The sequence below is a fragment of the Tachypleus tridentatus genome, chromosome 1 (assembly GCF_004210375.1).
Source record: "Tachypleus tridentatus isolate NWPU-2018 chromosome 1, ASM421037v1, whole genome shotgun sequence".
Lineage (NCBI taxonomy): Eukaryota > Metazoa > Arthropoda > Merostomata > Xiphosura > Limulidae > Tachypleus > Tachypleus tridentatus.
Window position 1 is genome coordinate 48,550,993 of NC_134825.1, and position 27,879 is coordinate 48,578,871.

Consider the following 27,879-nt stretch of genomic DNA (forward strand, 5'->3'; position numbering starts at 1 on the left):
GAAGTTCGGCTTATCCGCTAATCATCAAACGGTAAGATTGTACCACTTTTGGATATCAGTAAGTGACATATCTACACAAATATTCTTATGATAAGAGTCTAAAATTACATCATGTCATTACGTAATTGTTTTTTTGATTTATCAGTTGTAATTTCAATGAGAATCGTTATAAGAATAATTCAGTATTTAGTTGATTTATAGGTTGTCGTTTCCTCACATTAGTATTTCAAATTCTACCAGTTTATCAGTCTAATACATAAATACAATATGTTAGCAGTAACTCTTCAAGGGTAATTTATAACACGTCATTCCTTTATACACTATACAAAACCGTTGAAGATTAATTATATTCTATGACGTTAATCTCTTACAAAGTGAAACCTCAATTGAAAAATAATGCCGGTTACTTCCCTCAGTTCGACTTATGCAACACCCGTCCAACGATGCGTTGATTAGTTTAGTAGTGAGGGGGCGCCACAATCTTTCTCACACCCTTCCCTCACATCAGGACAGTTTATTATCAAATTGACTTTTTAATATGCTTGAAGTATATTATTATAAAATAACAGTATAAGCAAGGTCAGAAAAAGTTAGCTAATGATAAAAAACTATTTCAAATAAAGCGTTACATATTAGAGATACGATTATAATCCCATTATTCCATATTTGAAAGTATTAGAAAGCTACATGGTATATAACCAGCATCTGGAGTGTTTAAAGCTATATATTCTATATTTCAATTTGTATGTTACCTAGAGGTCGCATGACGTTAAGATATAAAAGTTTAATAATGTAGGCTTTGGAGGTTCTAAGAATTCTGATGTCGAAATTTTGTCATAAATTTGAGGGGTAGATTATAAATACGAGGTTCAGTAAAGCATCAGAGATTTACAGATATTTGTGGTCTATAGAATGAGTTAGTCAGAGAGTGTTATAACCAGATACCGAATCGATCTACTGTAAACTTGTACAAGCATGTTTATTTGTGTGTGTGTGTGTGTTGGTGTATTTGTATAGTTAGCATTGCTGTAAATGTGACCTACGTGTTGCTACTGTGTTTAAGTTTGTAAAAACGTTAATAAAGGAAGTAGACTAGACTAGTTTGTTACTGTTACGTGGACTGAACGTTGAGTTATTAACCAAAGACAACCTAAAATAACCCGCTAGCAAATGAAAATCGTTACAACAGAAGTATTAAAGCGGCATTCCCTGTGTACATGAAGGGAGGGTTCGGCACTCTCTCGTGACCCCAGGACTATATAACTACATCTACCTCATGAATTATTTGATATTTTAAATATATAAAAATATCACAGACACGTTGGATTTGTAAATACAGCTTAAACCAACCCAGTTTTAAGATTTATTAGGTATATCTAATAATCAATTGTTGTTTTCAAAATAAAGTCTTTAGTTGCAGTCAGATAAAGACTTACCTGTAACAGTAAAAAATATAGTTATATCTTCACTTTAGGATAAAAATTCGGTTTTCTTGCAACAAGAGGTTATCTTGGTAAAAGAAAAACAGATGATGTACTGTCAAGAAAGACTGACAAATATTACCGCGTAATGTTATTCCGCTGTTTCCCTACAATTTATAATTTACAATTTTTTTATAGAATGACAAACACTGTTATACCTTTAACTTTGGAAGTCAAGGAATAAATATTATAACAAATCTAAATAACAACAAATATTACTTCTGGCATGAAACATACGATCAAATGAATAATCATATTTATTTGATCTAGGAATAGGTTTGAAGCAGAAAATTACTGACATGTTGTTTATTAAGTCTCTCATATGATCTTCGGTACTATCACCACATATAAGAAACTGTTCGCAAAGAAGGCGAAACGTCTCAGACGAGTGTACCACATCTTATCAACGGTAATAATGACGAACCATTATCATGGCATTTCTACCTCGACGACCATGGTCTTTCACGTTTTAGACATGTTGTTTCAAGTACCAAATGCCTACCAAACACGAACCTACACACAAAATAAAAGGCCTGGTTTTTCTTTCTGCTAATTTTCATTTGTATATTAACTCAAAAACACAAACATTGGCTTAATTTTCTTTCAAATATTTGCTTCTCTCCCATCCACCCTCTTTCATTTTGGAAGCATAGTTTGACCTTGTTGTAAAACTTTGGATGGTAGTCAGTAGAATGATGCTGACTGGTTGACTTCTCTGTAGTCAGAAGTTCAAAATTAGGGAAAATGGCGGTTATCGTTAGTAGCTTTACCATAAATACAAATATTTTGTATTATTAATATTTTCGAACTTATTGCTTTCTTTGTGTTTTACATTTTGTCATTGAGTTTGTTTGTTTGTTTGTTTGTTTTGGAATTTCTTTACTTTGTCTGTGCTAGCCGTCCCTAATTTAGCAGTGTAAGACTAGAGGGAAGGCAGCTAGTCATTCTTGACTCTTTTACCAACGAATAGTGGGATTGACCGTCACATTATACACCCCCACGGCTGGGAGGGCGAGCATTGAGTTGGAATTCCTTTGACGTATATTATCCTAATTCCATATCTCAATGTTTTAATCTAGCTTACCAAAAACTTACGGATATTTGTAATGAAGGGTTTATTAACTAATAATTTTACCTCTTATTTTAATTGCAAAGATTTTCACGGTTTTGAGCTTTAGTATTTTCGATACGGGCTATATTATTAAGGTTCTTTGTTTTCCGTGTTAAAACCAGTCATTTTGTTTCAACTATGTTCTTTAAATCAAACTATTTATTGTCTTTGAAACTTACTTTGTTAATTAGGTCAACGTTTTACTTTCTTTGATTTCGTTTAATTTAAGCTATATTTTATATTGTCTTGTTCCTCCGCCACGTAATTTGAAGTGTGCCATAACTAACTTTTTGTATTTTATGTAACTTATTTAACATATTTTGGCACTTTTACTACAGTATGACTAGTACAGACCCTAACTATCGCAAATATAAAATCGTTTTTATGTGCTATGGTATTTTTCCTATATCTTTTTTACATATGAAAACATATGTCTAATCACACTAAATTGTTTTTTTTTTGTGAATTTTTGGAATTATGCACAAAGCTACACAATGAGATATCTGTGCTCTGCCCACCACGAGTATCGAAACACGGTTTCTAGCGGTGTGAATCCGCAGACATTCCGCTGTGTCACTGGAGGGTTGTAATCACAATGAGAGAAAAGCTATTCACCAAAGACGCCATGTACCAAACACATAAGGATATTTGATGGCCGTCAGAGAGAAACCATGTATATATAAGCAAAAAAGGTCTCACACTCTCCATGGAGAAATTAGGGACAGAACAGTACCTCAACTGATCAGATAGAATTTTTGAACATTTTCCATTCTCTTGCTAGAAATAGATACGGATAATAACATTTTCTTCATCTATTTTATTCTGATAGCAACGATAAAACGGTTTATGACTTTATTTTGATTATATTAGTGAAAACTTATAACGTTTCCCTTAACTACTAATCTTCGTAACAAGACCTAGCATGTTTTCCTTTATTCTCTTGTTATTTGTATGCGTGTATGTGTGTTTTCATACAGAAAAGCCACATCGGGCTATCTGCTGAGTTCACCGAGGGGAATCGAGCCCTGATTTTAGCGTTCTTGTTGACGGTGAATCGTCTTCAAATTCTTCTCACTGATTTTGTTGATAATAATGATAAATTCTAACTTTATTTTTACTAACATTCTTCACATAAATCTAGCAACTTTATCATTAATTACTTATTTACTAAGGATTGCGTAAAAAATGTCGCTTTAAATAGCGTCAAAGCTTTTTTGGAGGAGGAGTAAAATTTATTTTAAAATTGAATATTAGATATTGTTGGTAAAAATTATATTTTTACAGGTAAGAGTTCATATATGAGATGACTGTGAATATGTGCGGAAACTAAAAGTCTATTGTTTTTACATAATTAGACTTTTAAAGTAAAAAAAAAACTTTGAATTTGTTTGTTTTCGAATTTGATACAAAGCTACACGAGGGCTATCTGCACTAGCCGTCCCTAATATAGCAGTGTAAGACAAGAGGGAAGGCAGCTAATCATCAACACTCGCCGCCAATTCTTGCGCTACTCTTTTAGCAACGAATAGTGGGATTGACTGTCACTTTATAACATACCAAACATACTCGCCCTCTCAGCCACCCTCAAACATTGAATCTACTCATGTTTCTAGTTTAATTTGTTACTTGTATTTTTTTCATCTCTACGTGGGATGATTAGATTGTGAACTTCGTTACTTAAATTAAGCCTTTTTGTTAACAACAATGTTATTACATACCGTAAAAAGCTTACGTATTACAACAGTTTTAAACTAATTCTCTAAATAGCATTACGTAAATACGAACAATACATGAAAACGTTTTAAGTTACTGTTGTTGTTGTTTTTGAATTTCGCGCAAAGCTACACGAGGGTTAACTGCGTTAGCCGTCCCTAGATTAACGGGCGAGCATGTTTGGTGCGATCGCGATTCGAACCTGCGATCCTCAGATTACGAGTCGAACGCCTTAACCCACCTGGCCATGCCGGGAAAGTTGCATGGTTACATTCAGTTTAATTATTAACCCCACAGTAATTTCACTGTATCATGGAAAATGCAATATTTGAACACTCACACAACTGTTTCTGTTACGTTTTTCTAATTGTGGCAAATTCTTTATAATTTTCAAAATCCGACTAAAGTAAAGATACAAATCGTTGGTGCCATATTTACTCATGTATATTCGTAATTAAAATCAACAAAATAAGTTTATTTCATTATTAATTTTAATCTTAATAGGCTTCACATTTCATACAAAACCTTGATAAAATATGCGAAACTCGAATCTGCCCTTCTACTTGTATCCAATTAGTTCCAATGTAATTACAACTAAAAATATACATACAGATTAAAAATAAGGGCTTGTACCGACAAAAAAGGAAAACATTAAAGTGAAAATATTTACTTAATTTTATGTAAGAAAATAATTTTTTTCATTGTAAGAACTAAATGCGTGCATACAAATTACAATTGAAAGGCAATACATAGGAGGACTTATAGATTCTTATGAGTTCCAAGGTAAAACAATAACATTTAACATTAGCCTAGATATTTTTTCATATAATAAAAGAAAATTCCAAACTGATTTTTCTTTTTCGAAGTAAATTTTGTTGACTAAAATATGGTTCTTATGTTATTCTTAGGCATACTGTTATGTGTGTATTTAATGACCGATCGCTATGATTGCAGTGTTGTACTTCACATATGTCTAGTATTGCCGAAGTTGAGGCCACTAGCGTTAGCTCCCTTGTTTGTGCCATACTGAAGATTGATCATTCCTTCACTGGCTCGGAGCTGTTCTTCGGTGAATTCGCGCTTGTTCTCTTCAGAAGGTTTGGGTCCTAAGCAAGGTCCCTTCCACTCAGGATGGGTGTAACACTGTTAAAAGTATACAAAATACCAATCAGTCACTTAACAAGAACGCCTCCAAATAGGAGCGTGTAGTGCCATTTATATATAGTATTTTAGATAGATATATGGAAAAGTACTTTTAGTTTGAGGGTTCTAATTTAATTGCTAAATTGTATGCATAAAATTTACAATTTAAAGGTAATACATAGAAGGACTCGTAAACTCTTATCAGTTGCAAAGCAAAACAAAAACCTTACATAAAACTAGGATTTCTTTTAAGTATGATAAGATATAATTACTTGAAGACAAAAAAGAACTTGAAATCCCAAAACTCATGAATCATAACACGAAGTTAAAAGCTGGATTGTATTGGAAACATTGAGTTAGAACAAATACTAGAACAAATAGCAATGATAAACCAGAAAATTTACAGGTGGGATAAGTGTCATTAAATTATGGTAAAAACAAGAATTTGGATTTTATGATTCATTGAATTAACGTAAAATAATATTAACATCCAGAAATATGTCGCAAAGACAGATGGCATTAATTATTATAAAACGAGTAAATTTACTGACAGATCGAAACCTATAGAAATTATAAATCAGAAAACTGATCAGTAATATAAGAACAATTTTAAACATGCTCGCCCTCCCAGCCGTGGGGGCGTATAATGTGACGGTCAATCCCACTATTTGTTGGTAAAAGAGTAGCCCAAGAGTTGGTGGTGGGTGGAGATGACTAGCTGCCTTCCCTCTAGTCTTACACTGCTAAATTAGGGACGGCTAGCACAGATAGCCCTCGAGTAGCTTTGTGCGAAATTCCAAAACAAACAAACAAAACAAAAGAACAATTAATTGATTTTAGACAGTAATCCTACTGCCAAGACAAGAGTATTCAAACATTTAAATGTCGGTAATCTGTTTCTAAGTCAAGGTCAGCAATTTAGGATCACCATACGTAATTAAGACAAAACTTACTGCTCTGCCGAGGGCCATAAGACACTGGCCAACCTGGCCAATATTCCTCTTCTCCCATAGGTCAACCGTCTGGAAGACGTCAATCTCAGGAACTCCCCATTTCTTGGCTGCTTCCTGGAATCTGTTGATGTTTTCCATCATCTTGAACTGACCTCCAGAAGTGTTGATCTTCTGGATGCACCCGGGCATCAATTTGTTCATCAGGCTACATTTAAAAACAGCAACAAAAGAATAAAATCAGGTTTGATTATCAGAGTAAAGTTTGCTTTTTAACACGATAGTTGACATTTAAAAAAAAAAGAAATCAACTTCCTTAATCATGTCTATAGTCCACAATTCAAATAGTTCAATGTCATTTCATTTATCAAATAATTAATTTTTTGTCCAACATTCTTCATTTATTGTTTTCGTTCTGTGTAATTCGTTCTCAGTCTAAAATCAGTGCTATAACTGAGGGGGGTGATAGATAGAAATCTCGTTCCCCTTGTTGCATTGTTAATGGATGGAAAGAACGTGCGAGCAATCTTATAGTTTTTGTTCAGATACATTAGGGTTACTATATTTTGTAATAACATACAAGGCTAACTGTCATATGCCTGATTTCAGGTGTCCCCCCTTGCTAACGTTTTATAACTCGAGTGCTGTGTACAATTAATTACAGTATTCTCCTGCAGTAGCTTGTGTTGAACCTTAACATTAGTTTTATTCATTCTAGAATTCTGCATTTAGATTCATAGTGTTGTTATTATATTTGTTTCAGTGCAAAGTTGCACAGTGAACTTTCTACATTTTATTCACCGCAAATATTTAAGTCATACCCCTATATATATACCTAGGTGGAGGACTTAAATATTTGTGTCTTGAAAGTTCAACTGCTTCAGTTGATGTGTTTCGGTACCCACGCGAAAATACTTTAAATATCTCTTTACTGCTGAATTTTATGTTCTCAAAATGAGTCATGAACGTACTCACTGTTTACTGTGGTTATAAACATACAGATTCTATCGTTGTTTTCAGTAAAACATGTAAATTATTATTCCATTCTTATTATATTATAATATCTCAATTTGTCTGCTTTCTTGAATTAACGTTACTTAGGAATTCGTAATTTATTTATTTTTCTTTATAAATGGTTTTTTTTAATTAAAATATTGTAATACTTTCCTTTCGTAAATATTACTCCTTTGTCAAAAATAAATCAGACACACTTTTCTTCTATAAATCAAAACTGTAGTGAAAAATTAACCTGAACAGTTCTTCATCAGTCAGCTGTCGAGCACTTTAAAAACATTTTAGACTTGTTTCCCATTTTTCAATCCCTAACATTTATCTATATAATGGTCACTGTTGCCGAAATAAACATCTCAATATATTTTCACAACGCCCCAAAAAAACAATATTCTCTTTAGCTGTTACGTTTGTATCTTTCGAACATATCAATAAAGCTGCCAATTCTAATCATGATTTTAAATCTAAAGTTTAGAAGTTATCATTGTAGTTTTCCGAAATTTACGGTCCTCTTGGATTATTTATCAAGAACGTTGTCTCTTTTTAACATGAATCATATCATGTTAATGATTATGATATGATTATGATATAATCATAACATTATATCAATTTGTTCAACCTAAAATACTTTGTTTTGTTTTTGAATTTCGCACAAAGCTCCACAAGGGCTATCTGCTCTAACCGTCCCAAATTTAGCAGTGTAAGACTAGAACGAAAGCTCTTTTACCGAGTAGTAGGATTGACCGTATCATTATAAGGCCCCACGGCTGAAAGTGCAATAATGTTTAGTGTGATGGGGTTTCGAACCCGCGAACCTCAGATTACGCGTCTAGCGCCCTAAAGTTCTTTAATTATCGTCACAATACTATAATATGTATTGATGTCACATTATTCAAGGTGTTTATTCCTCTTTACATACACACGTGCACGCGTAATTTCCATTTCGTAATAACTTCGGCTAATTTACGACATTTAAGAGTAACGCACGAATCAAAAATTATAAATAGAATTGGAAATTTTGAGCAGATAACTAAATATTTAAAAACAGAAACACATTTATTTATTTATTTTATTTTAAAGAGACAAATCACAGCCTGGTGATTAGCGTGCCCTAAATATGAGTCCAAGAATTCACTGTTTGTTTCCCATTTCTGCTAAAACGCTCCTCGCACTTTGAAGCCATGTGTGCACTAAGAGAACGTTGAAGTCCACTATTCAGTTATTTAAGTACAGCACACGAACTTTTAGTGGCTATTTTAACTGCTTTATCCTTGTGTTTAAATTCAGAATTAAGGATGGCAATGCGCAGAAAGCCCATGAGTAGGTTTGGACGAAATTTCCTTAACAGTACAGAAGATTCTTACTTGCAGAGTATAACTCCATCCCTCAGAACGTCATCAAAACTGCCAGGAGGAAGTTTTTGACCTAAGATGGCTTCTATCCATTGTAGTATTTCTGCCTCGAGCGCTGGATCACGTTTTCCGGCTAACTATTCATCAGAAAAAAGAAAGTAATATTATATTATTTACAACGTAAGTATCAAGACATTACAGTTATATCTACCTATTAAAATGTACAGACAATTTCTGAAGTTTTTATTTAATAAGAAAAAATACTAACACAAATATTTCAGATAATTAAAATGAATATATACGTTTAAATATACATTTCAAAAATAATTATATCCACATAATTAAAACGAAGTAATTGAGTGCAGTAACATCTGAAATGTGAAATAAACATCTGAACATGTAGATGCTCATGAAATGTGTTATTTTATCATTTAAACAACAGCAGAATTTATTCTTGAACACACGCAGGCCTTTTAATTTTTATTACAATCAACCCGTTTATAAATGTTTAGACGTCACAGTACTGAAGCGTTATGATTATAATTTATCAAGCATAAATTTTATTACAAAACAATACCTTTTATAACTGATATATTTTTATTACATTATTGTTTCGATTACCAGAATATTCTTATCATGTTTTAGTTGTTTTTTATAGAAAGTTTCATGTCTGGCGTGGTCTCTTAAAGCAGTCAGATTTGCACTTAGAAAAGATATTTTTATCCAATCAGCTGTCAGGATCTGGCAAACACAAGAAAGGAAACAGCTGAGATGAGGTGGCAAACGGGTTTACGTCCGGGTACTGAGTATATTCAAGGAGGTTTGGATGGGTGTCAAAAATTGTTGACTCCTTTCAATGTGATTCAATCCTCTGACAGTTTCATAATGTCTAAAAGTTATTTTCAAAAGTGCATTAATGTGAAACCTATAGATCACGTTTAAAAAATTGTAACCTAAGAGTAGTTTAGTTGTGTGTATCAGACCCTCAAGTGAATAATAAAGATTTCCGCACTTTAACACAACATGTGATTAATAGAAAGCAGACAACAAAATCAGTGGTAAGTACATTTAAGTACACAAATAGGAAACATTTGTAACTGTTTATAAATAAGACATACAACAACAGAATGAATGAAAACCAGACATGGGCTAGAAAGAACTAAGTGGAATAAAATTTTAAAAAATAAGTATATACTCGGGAAATATTAAAACAGTAGACAAAAACTAACGACGTATCCCTATCTAAACAATATCACATTAAATAGAAGTAGCAATTAAATTAGTAAGGTATTTTGTGGACGTTCAGAAAAGGAACGCTTTTGTTGATCTTATTCTAATGTTATTTAAATAAAGAAAGTTTTTATTACACATTGTACAAAAGTTTGGAAAATTAACCAGCGAAATCATTTCAAATATTGGCTCTTTAACTTAATATTTCTTAACTCGCTGAACAAATGATCCATCAAAACCAGGCCCTAGAAGAAGTAAACATGAGGTTAATTCCGATAGAATTTTAAGACATCTATAACCTAAACTTACTTTGTTTGCCACTTGGGCAGAAAGACCATAAGCAGGACCACGGCCTGACATATTGAATGTTTGTGGATAACTAACGTCCTACAGAGAAGAGAAGGATGAAAATAGCGAACTGACTTCAATGTTCACTAAGACAACACTAACGAAGATACCTCGAGGGCAGATAATGTAGTTTAGTCGAGACACCCTACTTTCCAAAAATACTACTGGCACTCTACTGGCTCTTACTAATCTTATGAAAATGGGACCGCAATTTTGGGAATATTACGTCATTATCGCTTCCAAAACAGGACTGGAGAGATTCTCAGTAAGCTTGGTGAAGGTTCAGTTTACAGCTGGGAATGTAATCATTGAAACGCCCATTTTTTCACCTCCTTCCTTCTTTAGAAATAAAAAGCTAATATATATGATATTTTCCAAATGTGGCTTTTATTTACCAGCCTTATACTCCAGGTATGTAAATGACTTGTACAAATATTTTCATCAATATTTTATACTTAAGAAAAATAAGTCTGCGTCTTTAAGAACAAGACAATTAAATAACAAATAATTAGTTTCCTAAGAGTTAAGTTATATTCTCAACTACCATGTGTCAACAAAATAATTATTTAAATGAGAAAATTGTTAGGTGAGTGTTCTATAAGAGGTCCGGCATGGCCAAGTGGGTTAGAGCGTTCGACCCGTAATTCGAGGGTCGCGGGTTCGAGTCCCCGTCGCACCCAACATGCTCGCCCTCTCAGACGTGGGGGTGTTATAATGTGACTGTCAATCCCACTATTCGTTGGTAAAAGAGTAGCCTAAGAGTTGGAGGTGGGTGGTGATAACTAGCTGCTTTCCCTTTAGTCTTACACTGCTAAATTAGGGACGGCTAGCGCAGATAGCCCTTGAGTAACTTTGCGCGAAATTCAAAACAAACTGTTCTGTAAGTGTTTCGAAGTGAAAATTAAGCACATTCAAAACAATCTTTGACATTTTAGATTTATCATTGGATGCTTAGTGTTATTGTTTGACTGAAAAAATCAATCTAACATTGCTAAAAGAAATTAGTTAACATTTTGAAGAAACGAAATATTGGCATCGTGTCTGTGAAGTTTGTGGCGTATCGCCGTAGTTCCTTCAAAGCATTCAAGTGACAATCTGTTAACGAGCCATTTCTTGGTTGAATGTTTTCAACGTTCTTTAAAACTCAAAAGACACACTGTATTGTTTGTACTGCGCCTATCTCATGTAAAGTAGCTCTAGCATGCAAGTATTTTTTTAGGTTCACTCACGAAGCTCATAAATAAACACCACATATCTACGGCAAACGGTTTCAAAAGAATGTTTAAATTAGAACTACTGTGCTGTTTTCAGTATTCTCCAAAAGCTTTTGTTTTGTATGTTCTTCCTGAAGACGTTGTAAGGCGAAATACTGAGCATCTAACAAGATTTTCTCTGGAGCAGAAAGTCGTTTTTATATTCATTATGTTAAGCATCTCGAGTAAGAAACCTTAGGCAGAATTTCATAACATGAACATGAAACGTGCTGGGATTTTACAGCTAATTAGGACGTAAGAAAATAAATGTATAAACGTAATGATTGTTACAAGTTCTATATGAGGCAAAGTAATAAAATTTTATGGAATATTTTAATGTGAATAGAGCTTTTCAAGAAATATTTCAGCCAATTCATCGAACCAGTCACTGTGGGTACAGTTCCCGATGAAGGATCACAGCCAATCCATCGAACCAATCACTGTGTGTAAAGTTCCTGAATAAAGTTCACAGCCAATCCATCGAACCAATCACTGTGTGTAAAGTTCCTGAATAAAGTTCACAGCCAATCCATCGAACCAATCACTGTGTGTAGAGTTCCTGAAGAAAGTTCACAGCCAATCCATCGAACCACTCACTGTGTGTAGAGTTCCTGAAGAAAGTTCACAGCCAATCCATCAAACCAATCACTGTGTGTAGAGTTCCTGAAAAAAGATCATAGCCAATCCATCGAACCAATCACTGTGTGTAGAGTTCCTGAAGAAAGTTCACAGCCAATCCATCAAACCAATCACTGTGTGTAGAGTTCCTGAAAAAAGATCATAGCCAATCCATCGAACCAATCACGGTGTAAAGTGATTCTGAATAACGTTTCTAATCCAAACTTCAAACAAATAAAAACGTGTATAGACATATGTACATGTGTATGTAGAATTACAGGTTGTTTTCTTCATCTAAAATAATTTACAATACATACACTGCGTATTTATTAAAAATTTAAACGATTTACGACGTCAGCTAACTTTGTTAGAACACTCTCATTGTGTCTCTTGCTCGCAATAGATTTTTTTCTGAAACGGGATTTTAATCTTGACAAAACAAATTTGAAGTGTCGTGGCTATTGAAAAAATTAGAACATATCACAATCTATAAAATGAATGAAATGTTAAACCTCACGTTAACATTTTTTAATATTAAATCTATATCGCAAGTTTGTATTTAGTTTCATGTATTTTTCACATTGAGAATAACAAAACCAAGGTATTTTAATACTTTGGCTGTACAGCAAGGGTTAAAGGAAATGCTAAAAAATAAACATTATCCGAGTATGTGTTGCACAAAGTGTCAAGTTCTACGTAAGGTTAAATATGGAAAGACCTTAAATCAGTGGCATCATAATCTTATATATATATATATACATAGTTACGCTGTCTAATCTTATAACTAGCACAGCATTCTTTACTTATCGCTTTGTAACTCAAAGCTAGAAGTAAATAACTTATATATATTTTACTTTTTATTTTTGTATTGTGAAGTGAAATTATGTAAGTTCTAAATTTTCGAAGAAGTAATTTTTCTGTGTTAACTAAAACGGGGAGTTGCCAAGAACTGAGGTCCAGATTTTGCTCTGGAAAAATTTCTAACTGTCAACTACACCATGCTTTTGCAAGACCTCAAACTTAAAATAGAAACATTCTAAACTTTCCATTCCATAATAAGACACTGAAAGCCTTCAAACTTTCAGATATAAAAATATGGATTATTCAAAAGAGATAAACCTAATTTCGTTTGTAGGTTCTACAATTTATGTTTCTGAAAATACCTACCTAAAATCTTTCATGAAATAAGAGCAGAACTTGCACGTAATGTGTTAGTTATAATACCTAGTTAGTTACAGAACATTTAAGGTTTCTTGTTCCAGAACAAGAGCCAGTTAACCAGAAACACTTGTGCTCAGCTTTGACGTAATTTACTGTATTCCTCCATATCCATTAAAAAAGTGTCGACTCTGTCACTAATCTACTGACACAAACTTGCAACGTATTAAGTAGTCATTAGGTGTCAATGGTTGAACAGAGTCTAAGTATATTTTTAACACAAATACAAAACTGTCCATGGATAACATAATTAATCTTTATTATAATTGCCTTTTAGACATCTTGAAATACGAGTCATTACATCATTACTACGGTGACACAATCTAACACCAGAGGACTGATAGAGGTGTATTAATCAATTATTTCATATCTCGAATTTTTGCAGTAAAAACGTATTTAAAAGACCCGGCATGGCTAGGTGATTAAGACCCTTTCAGCCGTGGGTGCGTTATAATTCAACGGTTAATCCCACTATTCATTAGTAAAAGAGTAGCCTAAGAGTTTACGATGGGTGGTGATGACTAGCTGCCTTTCCTCTAGTCTTACACTGCTAAATTGGGGACGGCTAGCGCAGATAGCCCTCATGTAGCTTTGCGCGAAATTAATAAACAAACGAATACAAAAGAAGTGTATAACAAGAATTGTTTATAAAATCAACATTCAGTGTACCAAAATAAATATTTCTCAATGTTTTAAAGCCCGTTATAAATGTATGACTGATAATATTGTCTGTATTATGAATACTTCCATATTAAACTGTTCTAGTTATGATAATATTGTCTGTATTGTGAATACTTCCATATTAAACTGTTCTAGTTATGATAATATTGTCTGTATTATGAGTACTTCCATATCAAACTGTTTTTGGTATTGTGACAAAAAAAGCTTACAACAGAACGTTGAGTCAATAAGAAAATATAAATCGATGTACATCTGTTAGTGTTGATAGGAATTGATAATTTGTATGTTTTGAATTTCGCGCGAAGATACACCAGAGCTATCTCCGTTAGCCTTCCCTAATTTAGCACTGCAATACTTAAGTTAGGGCAGCTAGTCATCATCACTTTTGTGCTACTCTTTTACCAACGAATAATGGTATTCGCCGTAACGTTATAACGATATCATGGCCTAAAGGACGAGCATTTTTGGTATGACGAGGATTCGAACCCGTGGCTTTCACATCGTGAGTCATGCGCCCAAACTACCTGGTCATGTCGGGTCCAGATTGTTAATACCAATGGAAACAGTTCTTGTCTTTCATCCAACAAACACAAAAGAAAGGCACGGTGGGCAACTGTCAAAATTCACAATATCCTGAAGTACGTTCCAACCAATTAATTATTTAAAAAACTGTGTACTAATCGCTAATAGGTTATCAAACCTGAACCAACCACAACAAAGGCAACACGATTGTTAAGAGGAACAATAAAAATAAGGAGAAAACACCTCAACTGTCAAAATTAACAGCATTGTGAACTTTGTACCATTGTACCTACCAAACAAAAAACAATCGGAATATCAAAAGAGAAACAAAATGCCTATATCAGTGAACCATATCAAAGCACTTTCATAAAGTAAAATGCTTTCTGTATAGCAGACTGAATTTCACAAGTGTCAAAAGAGTGGAAATCACGTATTTAAGTGTTAATACTTTAACAGTTGTCCCTCGTACTATATTTGTATAATGCACTTATATTTGACACTTATAGACAGTGTTTTACAATAGTTTCAGCTTGACGAATGACACTATTTAGAACAGGTTTCGTAAAAACTTGGCAATGTTTGGAGGAGCACACTCACAGAAATATGCATCACAATTCTGTTTACAATTACCTAACAGTTAGGGTCACCTTTGAACAAATTTCATGTCGCATTCACACCTTCTTTATTCCTCGAGAAGTCTAGCTGACTCAACAGCAGTTGAAAGCCAATGAGGTTCTAAAAATAAAATGTTTCTGACACATGGAAAATAAACTTTTTTGTTAACCTCTTATGGAGGTTTGGTCCTATTTTCGTCCCTGTGGTATGTAAACATTTATAAATAAAAAGGAAGACATTTAATGAACAATATATCAAGTGGGATGAAAAGGGTGTCTCCTTATTTCTTTGTTTGACTGACAGTTTCATTTTGAGTTTACTTACTAATAAAGTGTATTTTATTATAAGTTACACCTTTTCAATAGGTAAGATTAATTGTTTTAGAGAGGTATGACGTTTCGATCACTGGTGCGATCATTAACAATTACGTACCGATTATCGAAACGTCGCACCTGTTCTAAAAACTAACTTACTTATTGTAAAAGCTGTAGATTATAATAAAATATATATGCTTGTTTGTTGTTAAAGGCAAAGGTACACAGTGGGCTATTTTTTATACCCACATTAAGTACCGAAACACAGTTTTTAGAGTTTTAAGCCTTCATATTAACTTCTGAATAACTGGAGGGACTGGTGGAACTCGTATATTAAGAATACGTACAGTTATTTTCACAAAATATGTTTTATAAGTATCTAGATATATTCGATATTAAAAGTTTGAAACCTAACAATTGTAAGATCACCTATTAATTAAATTGTGTCCGAATTTCCTTCATATTTTTTGTTACCAAATCGTTGTTGCAATTTCCAAACAATCTGTCACGTAAGTTATATATTTTTTGTTACCAAATCATTGTTGCAGTATCCAAACAATCTGTCACGTAAGTTATATATTTTTTGTTACCAAATCGTTGTTGCAGTATCCAAACAATCTGTCACGTAAGTTATATATTATTTGTTACCAAATCGTTGTTACAGTATCCAAACAATGTGTCACGTAAGTTATACTTAAGTTTATTTTCTTCTATTTTTAGTTTCTTTTCGTTTTTCTTCTCTACATATGTTCCTCCCAAACTATGTAAATAAATAGCGAGATTTTTCTTCAGTGGCCTGCTATTTTTTTCGGATCAGAGTAGTTTTAATTTATATCTTTATTATTGAAACATTTTTCCATTTATTTGATGACGATTGAATTACGAAGACTCGTCTCATCAAACTATAGTTTCACATTAGAATGTGAAATAAGTTTGGAATAGCAGTTTTGGTTCTTCTACTTATCTTACGTAACTTAAGAAAATATATTTCTTTCGTTTTAACTCTTCGTATTGAAGCAGATCCGTTATAAGCAATATCTAAAGAACCTATTTAAAACATTTAAAATGAAAATTTTACGTTGACGTAACGGCAAAATACAGGTAAATTCAAATACCAACTAATTAGGGTTACTCATATGAAAGCACTAAACGAGAAGGATTGTAGAGTGGCGAAAGAGAAAAAGAGTAGTAAATGAGGCTCACGAATGGAATATATATATATATACAGGGTGTCCCAAAAATGTATACACACTTTGAATGATTATAACTTACTCACACTTTGCACAGTTTCCAAACAAGATTGTCTGGAGCGATGAGGCCACATTTAAGTTAAATGACTCAGTTTATCGCCATAATTGGACCTACTGGGCACCTCAGAATCTACATGTTACGGTTGAACACCACGTAAACGTACCGGGGGTTACAGTGTGGTGCGAATTATCAGCGATGGGCGTAACTGAACCATTCCTTTTTGAAAATAAAGTCACTAGTCTTGTTTATCTGAACTTGCTGCAAGAATATGTCGTGCCACACATTCAATAGCGATATAGAGATGAGGAGTTTTATATCCAGCAAGATGGAGCACCTACCCACTAGCATTGTAATGTGAAGGCCTATCTTGACAAAAATTTGCCCAACACATGGATTGGGCGAAGAGGTAGCACTGAATTTCCCCCACGTTCACCATACCTCACACCTCTGGACTTTTTTTATGGGGATACGTCAAATATAAAGTTTATAGCACAAAACCTGCAACAATCAATGAGCTGAGAGCAGCAATTGAAAGAGAATGCACCCAAATACCAAACAAAATGATCTGTAAAGTTTGCAATTCCATCTGTTAGCTTTATCAGCAGTGCCTGGATCAGAACGGTCATCAGTTCAAACACCTGCGATAACTCAAAATATTCTACACTTGTCTTCTCAAACTTGGATTATAAAACCTAGATATATTTTAATAAACATTGTATTTATAATCACTCAAAGTGTGTATACATTTTTGGGACACCCTGTATATATATATATAAATGGGGATTAAAAAAATAGAAATGATGGAAGTGAGATATAACATGACACTGAAGACAACAAATAAATAAGTTGAAACGTCATCGTTTGAAGTAGACTTGCATCTTTTAATGTATATGAATTCACATTTGGAAAAACTAATGAAAACTGGTCAAATTTTAACGTCTGATTTCATAAAATGGAAATATTATATTCTGAAATGTCTGTGAAAATGTGATACAAAATTCAGACATAAAACGTGTTATAAATGAAAACCAATGTTTCAATACCTCTAACAAACTGATATTCAACAATAAGACATTAAAGACGTCATACTTGCTCTTAAAATGTCAGATACATTTATTTTGTAATTGTAATGAGACAGCACACACGTTTAACACACGATTTTTGAATTTTACGCAAAGCTACACGAGGGCTATTGCGCTAGCCGTCCCTAATTTAGCAGTGTAAGACTAGAGGAAAGGCAGCTGGTCATCACCACTCACCGCCAACTCTTAGGCTACTCTTTTACTAACAAATAATAGGATTGACCATCACATTATAACACCGCCAACTCTTAGACTACTCTTTTACTAACAAATAATAGGATTGACCATCACATTAAAACACCACCACGGCTGAAAGGGCGAGCATGTTTGGTGTGATAGGGATTCGAACTCGCGACACTCGGATTACGAGTCGAATTCCTTAACCACCTGGTCATACCGAGCCTAGGAGACAGCACCTAAACTCTCACCACTTAACCGAAACAAATATTGTTTTAACTTGAGACATTAAGTGTTTTTTATAGAAAGTTTTGTGTTTTTTAATAAAAAATTGTTAGTGATATAAGAGGTAAAGTCATAAATTTATGAGAATTATAACGATAAAATAATAATATTTTGAAAATTAAACATACATTTCTTACCTTTGGTTTTTGCTATATAAAATGCTTTGGAGATACTACACATAACTTAAACTTTGCATATTTCTTAACTTGGAATACCAAAATAAATTATAATGATTACATATTTATTTCACTAGATTTGTTCCAGACGTACTCATGTAAATACAGCCGTTGTAGTAATTTTCTTATAACAAAGTATTAAAACATCACTTTAAAGTCGAGTTATGTCTCTTGACGTGTATTAACTTATACATAGTAGTGTAAATTGGTTATAATATAACACCCAAATTTCTCAGGTATGTTTGTGTAATTTAGTTTTAAATTATAAACTTCTAATCTAATAAACTGTTCTGTGCTAGAAACATACGTAACAATCGTGTGTTTATTTTCTTTCATCATATATGAAACTTGAAAACAAAAGGATACTTTTCTGTTTTGTCAACTTAATACTTCTAGGACAATTATGTTTTCTCATTCGAAATGTTTAATTATATATAACTTACATATACAAAGATATATATATGATTATGCCTCAACTTAAAGAGAAGCTTCTGATTTGAATATTGTAGTTTACGTCAATATAACACTGGAAAATCATAACTGCTGTTGCAGAAAGTTGTTGTTGTTCTTTTGAATTAAGCACAAAACTACGCAATGAGCTATCTGTGATCTGCCCACCACGGGTTTCGAAACTCGGATTTTAGGGGTGTAAGTCCGCAGACACATCGTTGTGCCACTGAGGTGCATGTGGAAAGTAACTTGTTTTAAAAACGTGAGTTAACGAGTTTGTAAAGTACTTAAGAAAAGTGATGTAAAAACTTCTTATGAGTTTGCTGAACTACCCTTGTGGTTTTATGTTTTTATATGGGTGTGGTGATCTACCCTTGTGGTTTTACGTCTTTATATGAGTGTACTGATCTACCCTTGTGATATTACGTCTTCATATAGATGTGCTGCTCTATTCTTTGATATTACGTCTTCATATAGATGTGCTGCTCTATTCTTTGATATTACGTCTTCATATAGATGTGCTGATCTATTCTTGTGGTTTTTAATATTCTTATGGTTATACTGATTTATTCTTGCTATTGTTATTCATTAAAATGCGAGCAGTTATCTTTAAAAATGTAGTATCATCAGGTTTGTTCCTCGTTATTATCTCACATCACTGATATCCTTTCTCGGAAAGAGTTGTGCTGTTTTCTCCCAAATATTGTGTATTCATTTTGACATTTTATTTTTTAGTTATTGAAAATATGCTATGACTTGCTACTATATTTTCAAGCTCTAAAATACAATTTTTAGTTGCGGAAAAGTGAAGTTTTATTAATTATGGGAATTAAAGATATGAATTTTATTGTGTTATAATTGCAGCGTGCCACACACACACACACCAAGCACATGTAATGAAACTTATGTATGAAATAACAAGCAGAAACTAAAAATAACTCTGTCTGTTAGTTTTCTTTTACATTTTTCGCTTAGTTTAGTTTTAAAGAAAGAGGAGAAAATAAATTTGGGACGTTGCCGTAAAACCACAGTGTCCAAAATGAAGGCTGTGAAAAACAACTGTGTTTTTTTTTCGGCAAAAAAATGAAAGCATGGTAGGAGGTGACGTGTAGTAGCAGTATTTAAATTATGAAGGGCTCAGAATGTTTAGGAGATGTTCGCGTAGAAACAGTATTTAAACTAGAAGGGATTCAGGATATTCAGAAGACGATTGAGTAGCAACAGTATTTAAAGTAGGAAGGCTTCAGGATGTTCAGGAGATGATCGTGTAGCAACAGTATATAAACGAGAAAGGATTCAGAATGTTTGGGAGATGATCGCCTCGCAACGTTATTTAAACTGGAAAGGGTTAAGGATGCTCAGGAGATAATCGTGTAGTTATAGTATTTAAATTAGGAATGGTTCAGGATCTTTAGGATGTGATCGTGAAGAGATGAAATGTGAAGCTTAAGTAATGGATGTAGAGGAGAAAAAGCTGGAACAATGAACGGAAGTGGAAGTGACGCAAAATCGGTGATGTTTAAAATGGAGGTTATGGAGGATATTTATTTGTCAAAATAGTAAAAAAGGAAAAGTTAAAAGTCTTATATAATAAAGCTAAAAAGATGAGAAAGAAAAGTCTTTCTCAATAATAGTTTGGAGTTGAATTGGAGATCTTACGTGCATGATTGTTGAAGATATACTAAAGGTAAATAAAATTTAAATAACTAAAATAAGAAATAACAAACAGGAACACTTAGTCTACTAGTAAAAAAAGTGTTTGGTATGTTAAACAATGGTTCTTTATATGATAGAATGGAAGGATAAAGATTAAACTGTGATCGGAGAATTAAAGAAACAAGCATGTAATTTGTACATTTATCTACAATGATACAGAGAAAGCATTGCTGATAGATAGTGGTTTAGTGGAAGGTAAACTATTAACTGGCTTGCCCATGTTTAACCGTTGTGACGACATTTTTTTAAATTGTAGTTGTTGTTTTGAATTAAGCACAAAGTTACACAATGGGCTATCTGTGCTCTGCCCACCACGGGTATCGAAACCCGGTTTTTAGCGTTGTAAGTCCACAGACATACCGCTGAGCCACTAGGGGGCTTTTAAATTGTAATATTTGGTTTGCAACTGTTAAATCTTAGTTATAAATATTTCTTGAAATATTTATTAAATTCTATTCCACGTGTTAATATTGGCCAGGATTAAACTGAATGTTAGTTGTCTTTCTTGTGAATGAAACAAAAATCTGGGTACTTAGATGTCAAAGTCAAAGAGGTATAGATAACAAGTTTATAACTGTTAGTTGTTATAATGTGTTTATAACTGTTAGTTGTTATAATGTGAGTCCCAAATATTTGGTTCGTGAAAGTTGGATACTACTAGACACTATTGTATCGTTACTGGTAGTGTCTTTAATTTTTAACTTTCTACACTCGCATTTTCTCAGATTCCAGCATTTAATATTGTTGTTGTTCAAAATAGTCTCAGCTGATTTAATGTATTTTATTTCACTTTTTAAAATACGTTAACATTTGTAGTTATGACGGCAAACTGTATTACACTTTTCTAACATATGCTAAGATAAAACTACAGTACAGTATTGTTCTGTGCCTTACAAAAACATACGAAACTGTAACTATGATAAATTAAGTTTATAACCTTTAAAAATTGTCAAAAATAAATTAACAGAAAACAAGAAACTATTTTATTTTGAGCGTACTTTGTTGTTTTTCAATGGCTCAGCGGTAAGTTTGAGATATCATATCACTAAAAATCGAGATTTTGCCCCAGTGTTAAAGACAAAACAAATAGTCAGTTGTGTAGCTTTGTGCTTAATAATAAACAAATACATACTGTGTCAATAATTTATCATTTTTGTATGTTCCTGTGTATAAATTTTGGCACTTTGAAGTGAACATAGAATATTAGTTTATGCTTTAAAGATAACAGACATTATACAGTTGAAAAGTCGTGCTTTTAAATATCAAGATATCGCTAAAAATAGGAATAATTATTAGTAAATGTTTTTTTACTTTCTTATTCTTTGTAAGAAATGCGGTATATCACAAACACTTGAGAGCTGTTGTTGTTTTTAAGTGTGAAATACTTGCGCAGTTGGCACAATACATGCAATGTGTTCTCCAGATTAACTGATGACGTCTGTAATTGCACCTACGAGGTGCGACATATACTGCTTGTTATTTCAGTAGTTTAAAAGTACTAAAAGACATTCATTCTTGTTGAAAACTTACAGCTCTAAGGTTAGTCCCTGGGTCAATAACAAAGTAATTGAAAATGCCCAAAGAAATGTGAAAACAAAAAACTCTTTGCTTTTTCATTCGCTGCCCTTTCAAAGGATATAAAACAATAGATTAAAAACAGATTTGAGAAAATATAACATCACCTGCCTTTTAGATAGAAGAAAAAACTTCTTCACTGGCCTCATAAAGAAATATGATATTGAATATTCTTTATTATTGTTATTTTCATAGATACGAAATAATTACATCTACTAATCCATAGCTATTATATTCATCAATAAATACTTTTATATTTATAACTACAAACATACGGTAACAGAACTGATAAAGAACTATTGTTTTCATTGACATTTATATAATTATATATATAAGTATTTTTTCTCTCTCAATTTATTTCACCTCCGTGATTCTGCTCGTTTTATCTAAAAATTATCAAAAAGATTTTTAAATGAGAAAAAAAATATCGTTTAATATGGGTTACTGTAAAACAAATGAATCCGTTAAAGTCAAAACATAAAATAGGCCACTTTTTTACATGTGTGCAGTAGAATATTCTGGCCATATTTCAGATACATTATCTAATTTTTATACGCAATAAGTAATAATAGCATTTATCATGCATTCTAAGACTCAACCAGAAATATTGAAACGTTTCGTAATATCTCTTAGTCTTAAAATAGCAAATATTTTCTCTCTGGAAAGTGTCCAGACCTTAACTAATCACTAATATACTTTTAGGGCTCGATTTTTTGTTTTTTAAAGGGCTCTTGTGAAACACATGTACATTCTTTATAATGCTTAGCTTGTACAAATTAACGACATAACCACACCCTAGCTCTGAAGCTTAACGTTTTCATCCTAAGTCAGATATAACTATGCAACACTTTATATATTTTTTGCATTTTGCACACAAATGTTTCATCGCAATGTATTCTGTGAATAGCAATAAAAACTAAAAATAAATAATAAGGCCTTCCCTATATACATTTACACGGCTTTACTAATTTTTCTATCAAAAGATGGTGAAGGCCAAGCAATGACTTCGAGTGTTCATGGTGGATAAAAATCTCTTTGTATCTGTCAGCAGTCATGGTATGTTCATCTCTGTGTTAATTTCCAACTCCACTGGCTGACATGCAGCCAATATTTGCATTCTTCCCCTTAAATTGTTGTACAATGACCGTGATACTGTCCTCCTCTCTGCCATTGAACACTTGATTGTTGCCAAACATAGATTTATTTCTAAAAAGCACCTTACTTCAGACACCCTATGATGAAACTATTTAAGATATTACGTTGTGCTTTAGAAAGATGAGTGCCACTAGAAACAAAGTGAAGTAATTGTTCTAAAGTCTAGACATATAGGAGCAAATTTTACTTAAGAGGGAAAACAGCTAAAGATACATGTAAGATATTGTTCAGTACACACAACACTTAATAATTCAGTTAGATTTTTACGTTTAATTTATTTATTAAACAAGCTCTAAACTCTTCTGTTGGTGCCATTTTCAGGCTGTTGAGGAGACGGTATTAGAACCACAAGAGTTTTTTTTTTAATAAATACCACAAAAATAGGCTCAAATTTCTAGCTGAATATACATTAATATATATATAAATATCAATGATAATATTTTTATTTATAAATTGCACACTTTAAACTGTAAACAAAATTAACACATGTAAAGGTTTAGTTACGAAACTACCCAACAGTGCTTCAGACAGATGTTTTCAATCATTCCTAACCCCCAACCCGCTTGAGTAACTGAGCAATTTTGTTGGACCCATGCTCAACAGGGGAGGTTGACTTACTTTTATTGTTCTAGGATACTTAGTAAAGCTTAATAATGTGCTAATGTTTTTATTTATTTTTCAAAAAAAAAATAGGATCCCTGCATTATGTATAATTTTAAAATGGAAATATGTTTTACTGTCTCTTATTTTGCGATCCACAGTTTGGGAACCGCTGCCTTAAAAGATAAGATCATTCCATTAGTATAAGTATGGAGTGGGAATTGGTTATTCATTTATTGTTAACTATAATAGTTTCATTCATAAGCACGTGAAGGGCCTGTTTTTTAGTTCAAAGTATTTTTACAGTTCTGGCTGGTTCTCTCACAAAAAATTACTGACAGTTATTACATTGAACTTGTTGTAAAATTTCGTTAAGATTGTCGATTATTGATTATTTGGGATTAAGCACAAAACTACACAATGGGCTACCTATGCTCTGCCCAACACAAATATCGAAACACGATTTCTACCAGTGCGAGTCCACAGACTTACCGCTGTGCCACTGGAAGGCAACTTCGTTAAGATGTGTTTGTTTGTTTGTTTTGGAATTTCACACAAAGCTACTCGAGGGCTATCTGTGCTAGCCGTCCCTAATTTAGCAGTGTAAGACTAGAGGGAAGGCAGCTAGTCATCACCACCCACCGCCAACTCTTGGGCTACTCTTTTACCAACGAATAGTGGGATTGACCGTCACATTATAACGCCCCCACGACTGGGAGGGCGAGCATGTTTGGCGCGACTCGGGCGCGAACCCGCGACCCTCAGATTACGAAGCGCACGCCTTAACGCGCTAGGCCATGCCAGGCCCCACTTCGTTAAGAAGACTTTCATTTCTGAGTACCTTTTTATTATATTCTTTATTGGTTTATTTTACCTTATTATTACAAAAAAAATAAAATTAATTGGAAATTATCTCCGACTTTAGGGCTTAGTTCTCTGGGAGGTCTCAGTATAGCTATATACAAACTTGGGTATCTCATGCATTAAAAAATAGATAAACTTGATATAGTTAGGCTTGCCTTTTAAATAAATACTTAACGGATACTGTTTAAAATGAATTTATAATTACTTAATTATTTTTTAATTGCTTCTTGTACTAAATTATTATATGATTTTAGGCGACACTCTTTACTATTCTTATAATTTATTAAATTTAGGTTTAGTTATTTTTAATTACTTATGTACTCGTCTCCAATCATTTATACACCTCTTGTTTTATATTTCAAATTAATTTAAAATTAATTCATGTTATTTGTTTGTCCGAGAACTCTTTCCACAGTCTTGTAACTAGCCTGGGATGTATCACTATCTATATGATGTAGCTTCCATCTAGAGGGTTACAAAAAGCCATTCAGACATAATAAGGGTCAACGAGTACGTGTTGAAGGTCGCTTAACTTTTTCTTTTAACATAGAATTTATGTTCTCTGCCCTCGGGATTAATATCTCCATTAAAACTTGATTATTTTCTTAAAAACATGAGAAAAAGTAAATTCTCCCTTGGATTTGGAATGTTGAGAATGGATTACATTTATTTTCTAAATATTTGCATGAGTTTCATAGAGACATACCTATGCATCAGGTTATTCAAGTTTTGTTTAGAATAATTATTGGTAATACAAATAAAGTGAATTTGAATTATCTAAATTTGATTAAATTGTTGTCAAATAAATAATACGAGATATAACTATAAATAGCTGAAAAGTTATTTTAAAAAGCAGAATTTCATTAATTAATGTTTGTAACCAATATTATGATTAATTAATAATTGCAAAAAATGTTCCTCAGGGTTCCATTCCGGTTTTTATTACATTTTTATGTTTTACCACAGTTTATTTATTATATGTTATAATTTAGATTTTATTTGGAAATGATACTACCACTTTAGCTCATAATAAGAAAGTAGGGTCTTTAGTTGGAATCACAATGGAATTATATATATGTATAAGTAAATAGCGTATTACATGAAATATTTGCATCAAAACGTTTTTGGGTATTGCAATTGCTAATAACTTAAAATTGCCTGAGCACTTAGAAACTGTCAGAAAAAAAATGTTACACGATATATAAGTATAATAAACATAATAAAAAGATTGTTCATTAGGAAATTTTAATAATCTTATATTATAACCTTATTTATCTATACTTAATATACACAAATACTTGTTAAAATGTTCATCAGGGTATAATGCAATTATAAACCTTTTGTTGCTTCCTCAAGAACACTTTTAAAGGTAATTTTAGGGCTTATGCCATCGAGACTCTGTGTATCGGTTATTTCATAAAAAATATATCAAATATTTATGAAGTTCGTTATTACTTAATAGGTAAGTTCATGTTTAGGATTAAAAAATTCATTAAGTAATATTTCTCGTCTTCAGTATTTTTTAAAACATAGCAAGAACAATCATGATTATAATACAAGAATTGATGTTGATTTACATACACAACTTTTAAAAACGTTGTATATATTGAATAACTTGTATAGGAGAAAAAATATGGAATTATACACCTAATAATAAAAGAGAAATGATCCCTTTAAAATGCAACTTATGATTAAATAGATCATTTTATATTTAATTAAAAACAGTTATGATACCATTATCATTATTACTATGATACCATTATCATTATCTGATACCATTATCACTTAGTTATATTTAATATATTATGTGCTATGATTTTTGTTCCTGTATAGACATTTAAAAATTAACCGTGATTTTTTTCTGTTATAGGAGGCGCGATTTGTATAAGTTTCTTCTTTTATGCTTCTTTCGTTTCATCGTTTCACGAATAATTTTACTGCAGTTAGAAGTTTTAGTCACTTAAAATGCATTGCGGTCCTTCGGTGGGACAGCGATAAGTTTCCGGGTTTATAACACTAAAAACAGGGGTTTGATTCTCCTCGGTGGACACAGCAGATAACCTGATGTGCCTTTGCTATAACCAAACATTCAAACAACGTGTTACATTATGTAGTATGTGTGTCTTCTGGAAGCACAGTCGCAATTCTATGTGTTTATACTGCTAAAAATCAGCGTTCGATACCTGCGGTGGGCAGATTACAAACTGTCCATTGTGCAAGCTTTGTGATTAACAAGAAAAAAATCCAATACTCGAATAAAACTGAATTACATTTCAAATGATAAAACTGTATTTATATAAACATAACTGTTTACCACAAATCTGTTAGTGTACAATGCATATTTATACATGGGTATAGTATATTTTGTAACTTATGTTTTATGTGCTTGATATCACTCCAGAAGGCACGTTATCTCTACTAACATGGGTGAATCGGTGAATATGATTTACTTTCCGAGGTTCGATTTCCCACGGTTGACATCGCAGGTAGCCCAGTGTGGTTTTGTTTTGAAACAAACGAGCAAACTTAACGAAATAAATTATTTTTTGTCGTAATTATCGCGATAGCTTGTATGACTGGCCCCTTAGTTACATTTACAACTTCAGTAGAAATAGATATTAAATATTTTCATCTATTCGAGCTCCTAATAAAGTTGTGAAATTTGGCACAGAGTGTTAATTATTCACATTTAGAAACCAAAACGTTGTGTGGATTGTATCTGGAACATGCACCCCGCTGTAGAGACTTGGCAAACAAAACTTGTTTATAAGCGCTATTCCTATTTTTAACTAGTGAAAGAAAAAAGTTAATCCCATTATATATGAATGTTAGCGGCAAACTTATTCCACAAGTTATGACAGTTAGTTATAAACAAAAGGAAGAATAAATTTTAGAACACCTCTAGAGCTTCTTTAATCAAAATATTTTATGTGTTTGTACATATAATTACATTTTGCTTGTCTTGATATAATGAAAAGATTTAACTGG

At 32.7% G+C, this 27,879-nt stretch overlaps 1 protein-coding gene and 2 long non-coding RNA genes across 3 annotated transcripts in view; 2 read left to right on the plus strand and 1 right to left on the minus strand.

Moving 5' to 3' along the window:
• Nucleotides 1-4,778: 4,778 nt before the first annotated feature.
• Nucleotides 4,779-10,500, minus strand: LOC143246401 (myophilin-like). The gene is made up of 4 exons (XM_076493474.1): nt 10,301-10,500; nt 8,774-8,898; nt 6,402-6,606; nt 4,779-5,448 (listed from the first exon to the last, which is right to left on the minus strand). Exons 1-4 carry the CDS (start codon nt 10,349-10,351, stop codon nt 5,269-5,271), a joined length of 561 nt encoding a protein of 186 aa, XP_076349589.1. The 5' UTR covers nt 10,352-10,500; the 3' UTR covers nt 4,779-5,268.
• Nucleotides 10,501-10,635: 135 nt separating this feature from the next.
• LOC143246961 (uncharacterized) lies at nt 10,636-13,603 on the plus strand. The gene is made up of 2 exons (XR_013026383.1): nt 10,636-10,750; nt 11,961-13,603. It is a non-coding gene; the product is annotated as an uncharacterized LOC143246961 (long non-coding RNA).
• A 6,517-nt stretch (nt 13,604-20,120) lies between these two features.
• LOC143249259 (uncharacterized) overlaps nt 20,121-27,879 on the plus strand; it is a 53,495-nt gene continuing 45,736 nt past the window's right edge. The window contains exon 1 of the long non-coding RNA XR_013027769.1: nt 20,121-20,668. This is a non-coding gene — a long non-coding RNA (uncharacterized LOC143249259). The remainder of the gene's footprint in view (nt 20,669-27,879) is intronic.

Coding starts and splice junctions, on each gene's coding strand:
- LOC143246401 (XM_076493474.1), bottom strand. CDS start 10,351: ATGTCAGGCCGTGGTCCTGCTTATGGTCTTTCTGCCCAAGTGGCAAAC. Junction 8,899..10,300: donor CTGCCCAAGTGGCAAACAAA/GTAAGTTTAGGT, acceptor TCTGATGAATAG/TTAGCCGGAAAACGTGATCC. Junction 5,449..6,401: donor TTATGGCCCTCGGCAGAGCA/GTAAGTTTTGTC, acceptor TACTTTTAACAG/TGTTACACCCATCCTGAGTG.